At 33.1% G+C, this 16,487-nt stretch overlaps 1 protein-coding gene across 2 annotated transcripts in view; it reads left to right on the plus strand.

Moving 5' to 3' along the window:
- The window catches only part of LOC117344556 (6-phosphogluconate dehydrogenase, decarboxylating-like), a 31,690-nt gene extending 16,337 nt beyond the window's left edge, over nucleotides 1-15,353 (plus strand). The window contains exons 1-11 of one of the 2 annotated variants that reach the window (XM_033907340.1): nucleotides 533-731; nucleotides 4,606-4,671; nucleotides 5,228-5,346; nucleotides 6,195-6,261; nucleotides 6,579-6,713; nucleotides 7,092-7,217; nucleotides 7,549-7,612; nucleotides 7,928-8,058; nucleotides 9,344-9,477; nucleotides 10,483-10,705; nucleotides 11,682-15,353. In XM_033907340.1, coding sequence (XP_033763231.1) covers nucleotides 594-731; nucleotides 4,606-4,671; nucleotides 5,228-5,346; nucleotides 6,195-6,261; nucleotides 6,579-6,713; nucleotides 7,092-7,217; nucleotides 7,549-7,612; nucleotides 7,928-8,058; nucleotides 9,344-9,477; nucleotides 10,483-10,705; nucleotides 11,682-11,801 — 1,323 coding nt within the window. In that variant the 5' untranslated portion in view covers nucleotides 533-593 and the 3' untranslated portion in view covers nucleotides 11,802-15,353. Of the gene's footprint in view, nucleotides 1-532; nucleotides 732-4,605; nucleotides 4,672-5,227; nucleotides 5,347-6,194; nucleotides 6,262-6,578; nucleotides 6,714-7,091; nucleotides 7,218-7,548; nucleotides 7,613-7,927; nucleotides 8,059-9,343; nucleotides 9,478-10,482; nucleotides 10,706-11,681 lie in introns of those variants that run through there. The other variant, XM_033907339.1, reaches the window with a different exon arrangement.
- Nucleotides 15,354-16,487: the final 1,134 nt, after the last annotated feature.

A 16,487-nucleotide genomic window follows, 5' to 3' on the forward strand; every position in this document is an offset into this window, starting at 1 on the left:
ATAATACTGTAACAGTTGTAAAGACTCAGGTAGGAGTTTACTCATATATACTCTGTTTATAATTTTATTAGGTACATGGGTTTTTTTATGCCAAAATTTATTGTATTGTCAAAATGTTCTTTTCTTCCTTTTAAGTTTTATTGTAAAATAAAATTTATAGATATAATTATCTCTTTTAATTCCATATCCAAGTTCTACAATTGCGTACAATGAAAACAAAAACCCGTTGACGTGTGTATTGAGAACGTATACTATATAATAATGGAGAGATGTGTCGCTTTGCGTATGTATCGATAGACTGATCCTTGTTGTCAATGAACGCACGCGCTTTTATAGCGGTTCGTATCCATGCATAACGAAAAAGAAAAATGTCTGCCCGTCCTTAGATACGACACTACCATAATTGGGGGATGTCTCGGAAACGATTTTTGGAAATCTGTACATGTATTATTTTTCTTTAATCTCAATTGGATACTTTTTAACTTGCACTGTCAGCTTTAATTATCTAAATGCATTGTAATGACCTTTGCACTTTGACCTTGACATTTTAGGTGGTCGCCTTCAATCGGACTGTCTCCAAGGTCGATGATTTCATGAACAATGAAGCCAAAGGGACAAACATCATTGGGGCCAAGTCGATGGAGCAAATGGTCAGCCTTCTGAAGAAGCCAAGGCGTGTCATGTTATTGGTCAAGGCTGGAGCTGCCGTCGACGCCTTCATTGACAAATTGGTAATTTCTCTTATTGATTACTTGTGGATTTTCTGAAAGAAAGTCTCAAGTGACTTATTCACATTGCTTTTAGTCTGTCATTCATAAAAGGTTTACATTTTTCAACTATTTTTTGAAATCTTCAAAGAAATTTTGCAGAAACCTTCCATGGCACAAGGTCAACCAAAATTATGAATTATACAGTACCTGACCATCATGGGAATTAAGGGCGGGCAAAAAGGAGTCAAATTGACTGAAATTTCAAAAATCGTGACCCAAATAAAGTAGAATCAAATACTCTTCATAGGCGGAACGGTCTTTACATTGCTTTTTTGTGAATTTTATGACCCTGGGCTCTCGCATTTGCCCCTGGGAAGGGGATGAACCATAGTTTAAATAAAAGAAAATCACATTTTTGACTTATTACTTGTTGAATTTTTACGGAAATTAATTAAAACTTGGTTAGAGTAAGGGATATCAGTTTGGGTAGTTTGATGAAAGCGTATGTATTGTATGTATGTTGACTCTGACTTATATCCTCAGGGGATGATGGGTAGGGCAAAAAGAGGTCCAACTGACTGAACTTTCAAAAATTACCTTTTCAAGACCTAAATAAGGTAGAATCATTGCTCTCCAGGTGGAAGGGTCTCAAGGTACTTTACCAAAGAGTTGAATTTCATGGCCCTGAGGTCTAATGTTTGCCCCTTGGGAATTTAAGGGGTAAACTTGACTATCATTTGTTGAAAATTTATTGGAATTCGTTCAAACTTGGTTAACATTATCAGCATGGGGTGACAGTTTGATGGTATGCACATGTTGGCCCTGACTGACCTCCAGGGGCTGATGGGCAGGGCCAAAAAGGGTGAAATTGACTTAAATATTACTGAACTCAGGTGAAAGTTTTAGGCCATTGGGCCTTTTGACATTTTTGCTTGTAAGTAAAACTATTGCAGTATTTTGTACAAAAGGACACTTTCTTCTGACCTATACTGTCAACATCAAAACATCTTTCCTGTCATCATTTTGGACAAGCAAAATTGGTGGCAAATAATAATTTCTGTCTGTCGGTATATAATTAGACTGACTAAATATTGTATTGGGGAATCCGGAACCGAGAGCTCAACTGATGATATATGTTATGAAGTATTGGGTAGATACACAAGTGTGTTGTGTACATCACTCACTTATTATTTCTGCTGGGATCACAGTTTTATTGCTTCCTAAGGCTTATTTCCTGTCGATTTTATAATGAACACAAATAGTGCATACTGTTGAGCTAATACAAAGCAAACCCATTGGCAAACCTCTCCTGTGACTGCTAATATAGAAAATGATGAAGAGTTCTGATTCAAGCAAACCTGTTATGACACAAGCAGGGCCATGTGAATGTGTATAACTCGATCTAGCTAGATCTATATAGAACTTTAACATATTAAATATCATATCTTTGTTTATGATTATTGTAATTACAATTTCCATATACGTGTATTATATATATTTATAACATATAAATAGATTGCTTTTTCGCAAATTTTCAAATGAAATAAAAACTAGTAGCAGGAAATTTTAGCGGGGCTTTAATTTGGCGATTTGGCGGGTCCGCATATAAATCGCCAAAATTTAACCCGTCAAATTTGAACACCGTCAATTAAAAAGACACAATAATTTCAATTTCGCCAATAGTTTCCGTTCCGACCGCAATTTACCTTTGATAACTCCCGAGAGTAACGACTGGTGCATAACGTTGGTTGTTGCCTGGCAACTGTCGGCCAAAATGCTGATAGGTACAAATAGCTAGTGAACAACTACTCACGATACATGTATAGCAATATGCAAGAACTGATGTTAACACTTTACCTGTAGACTCATTGTTAAACTTACATGTATGTATACACAATAGATGACCACTGCAATATCATACGGTTGATTAAATTTCTCTTTGTCTTTTGCTTGTACACATACTCATATAAACACTAATTTGACAAATCTACATGTATGTGTTCACCTGAAATTTTTGGGTAATAGTTTCCGGTTTCGAGACAGAGGATCGATAATACACAACACACTTAATCAACATTGATCGGAGGTATGGACATAACATAATTATCTATATACACCGGTAGGTAATATATATGCTCAACGCCAAATTAAAACCCTAGATTTAAGGGAAATCGCTAAATTTTAACCCGCCAAAATTTAACTTTCAGTTTTCATGACCAAATCGCCAAATTTTATGACTGCTAAAATTTCCCGATATACGGTAGCTCAAAAGTTCATATTGGACATGATAGAAAGGTAAGGGAGATCATAACTCAATCTACCTTGTACACATTCCTTCAGGAAGAGATCATGTGGCAATCAACAAGGTAAACTATAAGCCTGAACAGAGATTAACTGATTTTTTGTCTAAGAAGTCAGTAATCTGCCAGAGGTATGGAGATCATCATATTTAGTGAGAAAGGTTTGAAGCAGTCTGTTAAGACATTGCTCTGTTGGCAGTACCTCTAGTTTCTGAACAGTGTACCCAACTCTTAATACATTTCCTCTAGTTTCTGGACAGTGTAAATAGTTACCCAACTCTTAATACATTTGCTCTAGTTTCTGGACAGTGTAAATAGTTACCCAACTCTTAAGACATTTGCCTCTAGTTTCTGGACAGTGTAAATAGTTACCCAACTCTTAAGACATTTGCTCTAGTTTCTGGACAGTGTAAATAGTTACCCAACTCTTAAGACATTTCCTCTAGTTTCTGGACAGTGTAAATAGTTACCCAACTCTTAAGACATTTCCTCTAGTTTCTGGACAGTGTAAATAGTTACCCAACTCTTAAGACATTTCCTCTAGTTTCTGGACAGTGTAAATAGTTACCCAACTCTTAAGACATTTCCTCTAGTTTCTGGACAGTGTAAATAGTTACCCAACTCTTAAGACATTTCCTCTAGTTTCTGGACAGTGTAAATAGTTACCCAACTCTTAAGACATTTCCTCTAGTTTCTGGACAGTGTAAATAGTTACCCAGCCCTTAAGACATTTCCTCTAGTTTCTGGACAGTGTAAATAGTTACCCAACTCTTAAGACATTTCCTCTAGTTTCTGGACAGTGTAAATAGTTACCCAGCCCTTAAGACATTTCCTCTAGTTTCTGGACAGTGTAAATAGTTACCCAGCTCTTAAGACATTTCCTCTAGTTTCTGGACAGTGTAAATAGTTACCCAACTCTTAAGACATTTCCTCTAGTTTCTGAACAATGTTAATAGTTACCCAACTCTTAAGACATTTGCTCTAGTTTCTGGACAGTGTAAATAGTTACCCAACTCTTAAGACATTTCCTCTAGTGTCTGAACAATGTTAATAGTTACCCAACTCTTAAGACATTTCCTCTAGTTTCTGGACAGTGTAAATAGTTACCCAACTCTTAATACATTTCCTCTAGTTTCTGGACAGTGTAAATAGTTACCCAACTCTTAAGACATTTCCTCTAGTTTCTGGACAGTGTAAATAGTTACCCAACTCTTAAGACATTTCCTCTAGTTTCTGGACAGTGTAAATAGTTACCCAAATCTTAAGACATTTCCTCTAGTTTCTGGACAGTGTAAATAGTTACCCAACTCTTAAGACATTTCCTCTAGTTTCTGAACAATGTAAATAGTTACCCAGCTCTTAAGACATTGCTCTATTAGCAGCCCCCTGGTTTCTTGACTGCACATGTATATAGTTATACTGTAACAGCTCTTTAAACTTTACTCTGTTAATTTGGCAGTACCTCTAGTTTCTCACTGTATATTGTTACACAGCTCAAGATGTCTCTGTTGGCAGCCCCTCTAGGTTCTGGACAGCTGTGAGTTGTAATGGCGTTGTAGATGTTTGATATTTCCTTCTCATTTCATTTGTTTCAGGTACCATTATTAGAGAAAGGAGACATTATCATCGACGGAGGGAATTCAGAATACACTGACACAAATGTAAGGTCATAGAGGTCAAACATTTATAGTAATATTAATTAACTTACTCTCAAAGATATCCAATTATAAGGTTCATCCTACTAGGTAAATATTTCCAAATACCATACTGTTGTCATGAAACAGATTTGATCAGTTTTTAAGGATACATTTGTATTTATTCTATAGATGAGAAACTGACATTTAATGCTTTTTTCAGGCATTCTCAATAGTATTACATGTATATTACCATTCCATTTACAACTTATTGTATATATTACTTGAAATTTATCTATTATATGAAGATGCTTACACAAATGGTTATTAGTCATCATCTGTTTCATTTAAGTATATATACTACTCATTGTTAATGGCACGTAATATCTCTGAAATCTACTAAAAAAATGAAAAAAAAATGAGAAAAATTACCCCTCAGATGTTATATTATACATTTTTGTATATGATTAAAATTACATTTAGTCATGTGATTCATGATGGAGTCTACTATCTGTAAATTACAATAACAAAGTAGTCCTGATTTGTTTTTACAAGGTAGGTAAATTATTGTTTGTGTTTGTAGAGGAGATGTAAGTCTCTGGCTGAAAAGGGCCTGTTATTTGTGGGGAGTGGGGTGAGTGGAGGAGAGGACGGAGCCAGATATGGACCTTCTCTCATGCCCGGAGGAGCACCTGAAGCATGGTAACCAAATATATAATTATATAGTTCTGTTGATGTTTAGGTCACCTGAAGCATGGTAACCAAATATATAATTAAACTGTATATAGTTCTGTTGATGTTTAGGTCACCTGAAGCATGGTAACCAAATATATAATTATATAGTTCTGTTGATGTTTAGGTCACCTGAAGCATGGTAACATATATATAATTATATAGTTCTGTTGATGTTTAGGTCACCTGAAGCATGGTAACATATATATAATTATATAGTTCTGTTGATGTTTAGGTCACCTGAAGCATGGTAACCAAATATATAATTATATAGTTCTGTTGATGTTTAGGTCACCTGAAGCATGGTAACATATATATAATTATATAGTTCTGTTGATGTTTAGGTCACCTGAAGCATGGTAACATATATATAATTATATAGTTCTGTTGATGTTAGGTCACCTGAAGCATGATATATGGTAACATATATAATTATATAGTTCTGTTGATGTTTAGGTCACCTGAAGCATGGTAACATATATATAATTAGATAGTTCTGTTGATGTTAAGGTCACCTGAAGCATGGTAACATATATAATTTTTTCATTGAAAAATAAAGAGCAGCTTAAAAAAATATTAATTTAGATTATACACTCAGTTTGTCGAAAGGTCAACAAACACATTTTCCTTAGGCTTGGGAATTTGAGTATGCACCATCTCCCCAATTGAAATTCCAAGTTAGCATGTGTTGATCATTAAGACACATTTGTTTCAAAACTACATATTAGATTGAGTGTTGGTGATGTATTTGCAAATGTTTTTTAATTAATAAAGAATATAGTATGAAGTCTATGGTAATACATTGGTGTTATTTACAGGCCACATATCAAGAATATTTTCCAGTCTATCGCTGCCAAATCTGGAAATGAGCCATGTTGTGATTGGGTGAGTTTAAAATCTATATCTTCTCCACAACACAATGGTTTATGTGACTGTGTGGTATTATGGACGTGTATTTCATGGGCTTTTCTACAAATATCAGTTATATTAATGAAACCTGTCAATAGACATTTTCCTATTTAACACAACATCTATAAATAGCTGGATGGCAAATGTGTACTATTTTCTGATCAGTGGATGGGGGTAAATATTACATTTTTAGATGAAACTTTATTCATAATTACATAGTCATGGTGATCTCTGCTTTAAATCCACACTTAAAATAAAGGAAGAGTGTGAATGTTTTATTTACTGTGTAACAGGTGGGAAGTGAGGGCGCCGGACACTTTGTAAAAATGGTCCACAATGGTATTGAGTACGGAGACATGCAACTCATCTGTGAGGCTTACAATGTGATGAAGGATGGACTTGGTATGAACCAGCTGGAGATGGCCGATGTGAGTACCACAGCTATGTTTTAGTATCAAAAAGAATTTGTCTTATCTTTGCTTTAACTTCATTGACAAAGTTTAATAACAATATGTAAACATTTTATTCAGTGGGCTTTGGTGTCAAGGTCAATGACAAGTTCACTCTTACTATTTATAGAAAATCTTCGTCAGCACTCTTGCTGTGTCTAGTAACTTCATCTGTTAACAAATTTTGATAAATCTTCACAAATTGGTCAAGAAGGAGATTACCTAGAATGTGTTTTTCAGGGTACCAAGGTGAAGGACAAGGTCACTGTTACTATTTATAGAAGGTATTTTCAGTGTGTATACTCAACATGTGAGGGGATTTGTATCCTCTAAGTTTAGATATGTTTCTGTTGACAGGTTTTTGAAGATTGGAATAAAACTGAACTGGATTCCTTTCTCATTGAAATCACCAGGGATATCCTCCGTTTCAAGAATGAGGATGGCAGTTTCTTGTTGGAACAGATCCGAGACACAGCAGGACAGGTATATTTTACTTTGGCCAGGATGACTACTGGTTTTCTAAAACAATTGCTGTGAGTTTTCTACTCTGTACACACATTGAGAATATTCCTAGTAGATATATCGTTTTTCTTCTGATTTCTCCTTTAAAAGACATTCGTATAAGTTGCAGGCCTTTGTAAAATCAAGAACATTTTGAATCGTACAATACTGTCTTAAATAAATTGTTGCTTGGGATTACATTTTGTATATAAAGGACTTAGTTCAAAGATCAAGGTCACTTACTATACATGTACATAGAAAATTGGTTTAATTATGTATGATATAACCTCTTTTTTTTTCTTTTTTTTTTCAGAAAGGAACAGGAAAATGGACAGCTATATCGGCACTAGAATATGGTGTTCCAGTGTCTCTTATAGGTAATTTGATTTGATATTTCATAGCTTCATGGAGTTCAAAAAGGAGGATATTTTTCTTGATTTTAAGGGGAATAAAAATATGCTATAATATTGTCTATAAAACATATACAGTCATGTACATTTGATTACCTATAAATAAATAATCTTATTTATTAATTCGATATATTGTCCATGAACCTCTATGGTATCCCAGTTGTAAATTGTATTAGTTGTAAATGTCTACAATAAGTTTTTTTTTTTTTTTTGTATGTGATGTAAGTGTAAAACTATCTTGTCATAAATGATGATATAAATGACACTATTGATTCACTCTAGGTGAAGCTGTCTTTGCACGATGTCTGTCTGCCCTTCAGAAAGAGAGAATTGAAGCCAGTAAACATATCCAGGGACCAGAGAAAACTAAATACGATGGTGACAAGAAGGCATTAGTTAAAGATCTCAAACTGGTATGTTGCTACAAGTAATGAGTTTGTATGATTTGTTAAACGTTAATTAATGGTCAATGGTTGTGTTTTTTGATCGGTATTAACAATATTAATGGTCAATGGTTGTGTTGTTTAATACATCATTAATGGTCGATGGTTGTGTTGTTTAATACATCATTAATGGTCGATGGTTGTGTTGTTTAATACATCATTAATGGTCGATGGTTGTGTTGTTTGATACATCATTAATGGTCGATGGTTGTGTTGTTTGATACATCATTAATGGTCGATGGTTGTGTTGTTTGATACATCATTAATGGTCGATGGTTGTGTTGTTTGATACATCATTAATGGTCGATGGTTGTGTTGTTTGATACATCATTAATGGTCGATGGTTGTGTTGTTTGATACATAATTAATGGTCGATGGTTGTGTTGTTTAATACATCATTAATGGTCGATGGTTGTGTTGTTTAATACATCATTAATGGTCGATGGTTGTGTTGTTTGATACATAATTAATGGTCGATGGTTGTGTTTAATACATCATTAATGGTCGATGGTTGTGTTGTTTAATACATCATTAATGGTCGATGGTTGTGTTGTTTAATACATCATTAATGGTCGATGGTTGTGTTGTTTGATACATAATTAATGGTCGATGGTTGTGTTTAATACATCATTAATGGTCGATGGTTGTGTTGTTTAATACATCATTAATGGTCGATGGTTGTGTTGTTTGATACATAATTAATGGTCGATGGTTGTGTTGTTTAATACATCATTAATGGTCGATGGTTGTGTTGTTTAATACATCATTAATGGTCGATGGTTGTGTTGTTTGATACATAATTAATGGTCGATGGTTGTGTTTAAAACATCATTAATGGTCGATGGTTGTGTTGTTTAATACATCATTAATGGTCGATGGTTGTGTTGTTTAATACATCATTAATGGTCGATGGTTGTGTTGTTTAATACATCATTAATGGCCGATGGTTGGGTTGATCGATCAGTAATTTATGGCTGATGCATTGGTTGTTCCATCATCAATTAATGGCAGACAAATGTTAGTATGGCGTCAATGAGGAGACCAATTTTATCAACCCAGGATCATTAGTTTGATAGTTATACCTGACACTGTACCTGTTACAATTATTATATTTTCCGTTATTTTGTTACAGATTGTTTTCTTGTTTTCTGACCATGAAGGTTATTCGCTAACAGTTTTGTTTATATATAACATATAATGTTAAGTCATGTTTTCCTCCAGGCACTGTAAAGTTATATATCATGTTTTCCTTCAGGCACTGTATGCCTCCAAGATTGTCTCCTATGCCCAAGGGTTTATGTTGATGAGGGAGGCAGGGGCTGAACTGAAATGGGATCTGAACTTCGGTGGTATTGCCTTGATGTGGCGAGGAGGTTGCATCATCCGAAGGTTTGTAAACTTTGATAGATATTTCTGTCAAATATGAATATGGTCATAATTTCTAACCATAGTTAATTTCGAGTTTTATTTTGACACAAATACCTGAAATAACATAACTTAAATGTACACTGTACCTGGAGGGATGAAGCCTGTTTTATCATAAAATGTACCTCGACCACTGGAGCCCGTTTTATATCTTATTTTGTGTATAACTATTGGTTCAGATGATTCATTAAAACTTAGTACATGCATTGTTTTTCGTTTTTGTTGTCATCCTCCTGTAGGCCAATTTATATACTGTAAATCACTTATATTTCGCGAGTACTTAATTTCGCGATCTCACCTCATTCGACTTATTCGCGAATATATAATTTCGCGAATTCTGATCTCAAAATGACTTTAAATTTTAGGTAGGCGATATTTCAAGGTGGAGAGTGAAGTGAGTTGTTTTCAATGTAAATAAAGCTATCACTTCCGTTCATATATAGTGTTTTGTGATATAAATTTACACTCTGATATATGTATATAATTTATCATTCTATTCTTACTTTAACGACGATGTCTGTTCACCATCTAAAGATTACAGTATATTCAAAATGGACGCCACTTATTCTTGTCATTCTTATATAAATATTCGCGAGGGATTTGAATTCGCGTTTGACTCTCCTCGCGAATTAACGCGAAAATAAATCCCACACGAAATATAAGCGATTTACAGTAGTACCGGTAACCAACACACTACATCCTGATTACAGATCAGTAACAAGTGCTGCCAAACACTAATTCATTGTCCTGCAATAAGTCTGCAAACCGCCAACCCCACAACCCACAACCCACCACAAAATGAGTTGAAGGCTTGACTTAAAATTTCAAGATAAAAATAGTGTGCAATACACATCAATCTATATATACATGTACGACTGTAGTTGATTTTCATTCATTTAGTGTTTTCAATTGAAATGTGAAATAGCTTGACAAAAAATATATGTTTCAAGAAACTGTATTTGATTTCAGCCGTTTCCTTGGTAAAATAAAGGAGGCCTTCGACAAAAATTCCAAGCTGAGTAATCTCTTGTTAGATGACTACTTTAAGGCAGAGATACAGAAATGCCAGGCGGCGTGGCGAAGGGTTGTGTCTACCGCTGTCTTACTGGGAATCCCAACACCAGCCTTCAGTACAGCTCTCGCTTTCTTTGACGGCTACCGTTCAGCCAGACTTCCTGCCAACTTGTTACAGGTAAATAGTTTGATAATGTGAAATTTATACATCTAATCAAATACCTGTTCTTAATAGACAGGTGTTTGATTAGACAGGTTCAGTTTGAAACACTTAGACCTGTTCTAAGAAGCAGTTCATAGAATTGGAAAATTCTGTTCATAGTGTTGTTTTTAACAGAAATGTGATGGATTACTCAGGTTTGATTTAAATGGAGATGTGAATAGAGCGATTTTTATGAAGACCCAATTTAAAAAGGCTTCTCATGACAAAATTTGATATATTTCATGTGTTAATTAAGACTTCTGGTGTTCAAATTAATCATTAATAAATTCACTCTTTTGTTTCCTTCTATTGATAATCACTTCCAATCATCCAGAAAACTTATGATAAATAGCTTAGAATCAGGAATAAATGTTTTATTGTATACATGTAAAATACGAACAAAGATGTTCTTATTATCTTACAAAATCATGCTTTTACATCGTTTTTGAAGGATAAGGGGAAGCAACTCCAGGTATTTTCAATGTCACAACTGAAAGTTACCAAATTTAAGATAACAGTAAATGTGAATCAAATTGTATATGTACTGAATATGCTATAAATGATTGAATTATTTATCTTAGTAAAATATTCTGCTATTTTTTTGTCAAATTAAGACACTATTCTAGATATAACTCGGTTAGTTTGGTTTAAACCGTCATTTTACAGTAGTGATGTTAAAAGCATTCTTGGTCTACATCTACGTTTTTATACCAAATCAGATTTACTTATACTGTTATAACTGACTTCTATTGTTATAACTGACTTATACTGTTATAACTGACTGTTATAACTGACTTCTATTGTTATAACTGACTTATATTGTTATAACTGACTTATATTGTTATAACTGACTTATATTGTTATAACTGACTTATATTGTTATAACTGACTTATACTGTTATAACTGACTTCTATTGTTATAACTGACTTATATTGTTATAACACATTTCAGGCACAGAGGGACTACTTTGGAGCACACACGTACGAACTACTGGACAACCCGGGTAAATTTATCCACACAAACTGGACAGGACATGGAGGGAAAGTTTCGTCCAGTACATATGATGCTTAATGACGATAATAGTGATTGACTGTTATTCACCAAGTCTAATGTCGTACACTTATAAGTTCAGAACGATGTAGTTTTCTATTCTAGTTGAAAGATTTGGAGTTTAGGTTGTCTTTGAACTTCAGAAAGTGTGTATATTTGGAAATAGAAATTTGAAGTTTACAAATATTTCTTATGTTTGTGGTCATTAGATAAGTATCTTATATACTTATGCTTGAAGTTTGATTATAGATTTATATTATTTTGAATTTAACCGAAATGATATGCTACATGTGTGTATTTCTAAAAGTGTCATAAAACTGAAATTGTGTCAAGAATTTCTATAATTGGTACTTTGAACTAAATTATTTACAATTCAATTATATTTGAGAAGTAGTTCTCTGTATCTATATAGAAATGCTTATAAACCCAAACTGTTAGGTACTCTAAGTGTTTTAAAGGGAGAAAACACAATAGACAACAGGTTAAAATTTATGAGAAAGCATGACTTGTAGTGATTGCTGATTGTGCTTTGAGCATTCTTTAGTTCAACCACAAATATTTGAAAATAACATTTCAATATTGGTAGATTTCTTCATAGGAAGATGTTTTGCTTAAAAAATTCTGTAGAAAGACTTAATAGATTTGATGGAAGAGGAAAGATTGGTACAGATAGATATGTCAGTAAGACTTGGTTAGATATCATTAAGGTAGAAAATATAGTAACTGAAATTGATATATACATATATATATACATGTACATGTATAATACATCTTTATGCGGATATTCTTACTAATGCTTGTCAGAGATGGAAATAGTGTAGACATGTGTGGATGGGTTCATCAATATTTGAAAGAAAAAAAAACAAAAACAAAAACCCAACTTTGTATTGCTATATGTTAATGAGATCATTAAGAAAAGTAATTATACGTCATTTTAGAGCAGGAAGTGAATGTGTATATTTAATTTACTATTCGCTGATTGTGCCTGTAAGAATAGAGCAATTGATGGACTTTGATCAAATTATGTTCCTTGTCAAACATGCTGTACATATCCACATTTTGTTGAAATTTTGTCTTCACGATGATATACTGTGAAACCAAGATAATTTATCACAGGAGCTGTTAATTGTGGTATTGTTGAATTTACTTATTAATGTCTTGTTAATTTTTTTTACTTAAGTTTTTTTTTTCAATTTAATTCTTGAAAGAACAATACATGTATATATTTGACAGAATGAGGCTTAATTGGTGCATTATGTATGAGCAATACTGCTACATCAGAGCTATATAACATTGATACAAAACTGACAATCAAATTAAGGATACTGTTCTGGTACATAAGAACCAATTAATGGTAGTAAAAATACCTGGTTTTCTTTTATTAATCTTCAAAAAAATGTTTCATTGTGCCAGAGGTATTAAATTGTTTGGATATACTACCGGTACTTAGAAATATCTGCAAGAAGAGGTCTTGTAAAAACTTAGCCTGTTGACATTGATTTGATAAAAAAATTGAAATAAAAGTTGTCTTCATCAGAACAGCTATAGATTTTGCAACCAAACCAAATATGGAATCTTTTTTTCTGTTTGTTTTCAATTATTAATTGATTATAAGAGTAATTATTCCTTAATAATTCCTGAAATCCATTCTGTTCAATAATTTATTTGGAAATAAATCTCTTAAGTATGCTTAAGCCATAATATTATGTTATAGTATTATACCTTAACATCTGATCTGTATATTTATTTAGCAAAATCATACTGAATAATTCATAAAGCAAATTCTCTGCAAAGTGAGGCTGTGATCCCAGAAACATCTATTCATAGTGATATATCATTCTTTACATATCTGATCAAGACCCTTTGTATCTTAAATTTGTTATTGGAGGGACAGTGATTTATAGTCTGTTCCTTAATTGTTTGTTTAGTTTTTCCATAGGTGTCTGCTTCTAGCCCCTACTCTTACAATATCAACAAGGTGAAACACTCGAAAAGTTGGAAGTAGGCGGTGAACTTTGATTCACTTTGAATTTAAGTTTGATCCGGCTAAAATATCAAACGCACACAAACTTCAGTCACGTACTTTGGTTTAGAATCATTAAATATCAATGCATGTTATTCTTTTGACTTGGTACAATGATTTAAAGATAAGAAAATGGATCAAAAGCGGTCGTGATAGCCAACGATGTATCAACTGCATGTGGAACAGAAGTAAGTCTGCAACGGGGTAATCTGATTGGTTGACAGCTCTGTATAATCAAGCGCCCACTTCCGTTCAGCAGTCGATACATCTTCTGATCTTGTTGATATCGTTAGAGTAGGGTCTAACATTTGTTTCTATAAATACTAACCAGAAACAGACACCTGTGTTCTTTCCATTAATGACAATATAATGGAAAGACACATTTTACCATCTCACCACATGCACCACAAAATGCCTTATCAATTGCATTTTGCACATATAGCAATAAATTGTTTCCTGTGTTTACTTACATCCTGGACAGACAACAAACTTCATTGTACAAATAATGTAAATCACAGTAAAATATGGTGTTATTTTCCTGTATAATTCAGGCAGAGAGTCAGTTTGTTCTGTATTTATCTCCAATCAGTATTTATCTCCAATCAGAAAAGAGCTCCAATTCGTTTTGTGAATAGAAAGAAAAACAAAAGTAAAATTAAAATTTAATTCACAAAAGTTTTCCAGTTGATTATAATCAACTGGAAAACTTTTGTGAATTAAATTTTAATTTTTTTTTAATGGTTGGATATGCTAGTTTATCAGTAATATTTGAGGTATTGTTGAACTGTCAGATTATTACCTATTATAACATGGCCAGACATTCTATATACAATATTTAATTCTTTGTTGAAGTTTTTGATAGTATGCTATACCAGTAGACTGGTCACACTTTTAAGTGCAATATGATTCCAGATTTATATTTATCTTCAGCATTTATAGAATGATGATGAAATGGATTTAACAATTCTTGAGTCATATACCCCCAGTACATGTACTTTCTACAGTAGAACTTGGCACATCAGAATTTTTTATTTATTATAGAGTTGTAATCAAACAAATCATGTGTAGCCTCAGCAGTTCAGATATTTGGGAGTTCACTGTATATATGAAATAAAATGCAAATTATATTTAAACTTGTTCATCATACTTTCTAATATTAATATAAAATATAGATCTAAGATACATTTCTCTACGAATCACATTCAAATGTTTTTATGTTAACTGTGTGTTCAATACAATTCTTAAAGGGCCTTGATTAAGACCAGTACTTTGCTTTGTAGTATAGGGTGTGTGTAGATTAGGTTTTTAGATACTAGTATTGTCACCTTAGACAGCACAGAATGTCATGCCACAGGAAATGGTTTACAAAATAATATATACATCTTAATATATACTTATGTAAATGAACAAAAACAATAAATTCCTAACTTTATACATTTGTAACAAAGTATATTTTTTTCTGGTATATAATCACATATTATAGATTGTCAGCAATTTTTGTAAATTCTGATTTTCTATCAAAACATATAATAAAAGCTTCTTTTTTGTAACCCAGTTTTATGTTTTCTTTAAAAAAGGGAAATATTTTGGTAATTTGTTGTGAAGGGGATAGGAAGGGTTTTAGATCGTAAATGAAGGATTAATGCTGCAGTGCCCGACTTATTACCTCCCTTGTATATTGAAAAAGAAAGGCCAAGTCAGCCTGATCACCTTTGAGTAGTTACATGGTTTAGTTTATCCCTCGTCTTACACTACAAAGTCGGTGTTTAAATTTCTAACAGTTTGAGGAATACACGAGAAATCAAAGAATAGTCTTCAATTCATTAAACAGAATTATGTATCATGATTATAAAGCTTATCAAAGTTTCAAAGATATCAGTAGAAAACTGTAGGAGATCTCCAGACACTATTTAAAAGAACCAAAAATAAAGTTTTCACGGCAAAAATTGTCGGATCAAAATGCCTGTCGTAGAAACAGCTATAAACTAACTGTATCTGTGACGAGCCATTTTTAAGGGGATATTTATTCACTTAAACGTAAGTGAATTTCTTTTTCAATAAAGCGAAAAAGAATTTCACTTAAGTGAACAAATTGCAGGTAAATAATTTCACTTCAGGTAAAAGTAGAAAGAATTTCACTGATGTGATATATACTATAATAGTGAGATAGACGTTCACATGTAATAAGAATTTCGCTCAAAAATGTCGTGGGACAAAAATAAAATACTGAAATAGACTTTTGCAATAACGTTCAAATAAAAATGGCGTTCTAGTGAAACACAACTATATATCATGATCATAAAATCCTACCTGGTTTGAAAGAAATTGGTTGTAAAGTGTAGGAGATTTCTGATGCTGAAATGAGCGAATGACAATGACTTTTTAAAAAATAGTGGAGTAAAAATTCCTTTCAGCGAAACATAACTAATATTATGAATGATTATAATGCATACCGATTTTCAAAGAGCTCAAGGTCAGTAAAAAGATCTGCGGACAAATAAAGTGTACGCCGCACTATTCCCGTCAAATTAACGGCCGATATATTGTGCTATCTGTGTAGTCTAACCATATGAAAACAAGGGACACAACTCTGTTGTCCTTCGACTATTTTTGCCGTTCAAAACAACCAAGCATCGAGATCATTCCAGTCAAACGGCGCTAAAATAACCTCTACACTAAACCTG

Source organism: Pecten maximus, chromosome 16 (assembly GCF_902652985.1).
Source record: "Pecten maximus chromosome 16, xPecMax1.1, whole genome shotgun sequence".
In the NCBI taxonomy this organism is placed as follows: Eukaryota; Metazoa; Mollusca; class Bivalvia; order Pectinida; family Pectinidae; genus Pecten; species Pecten maximus.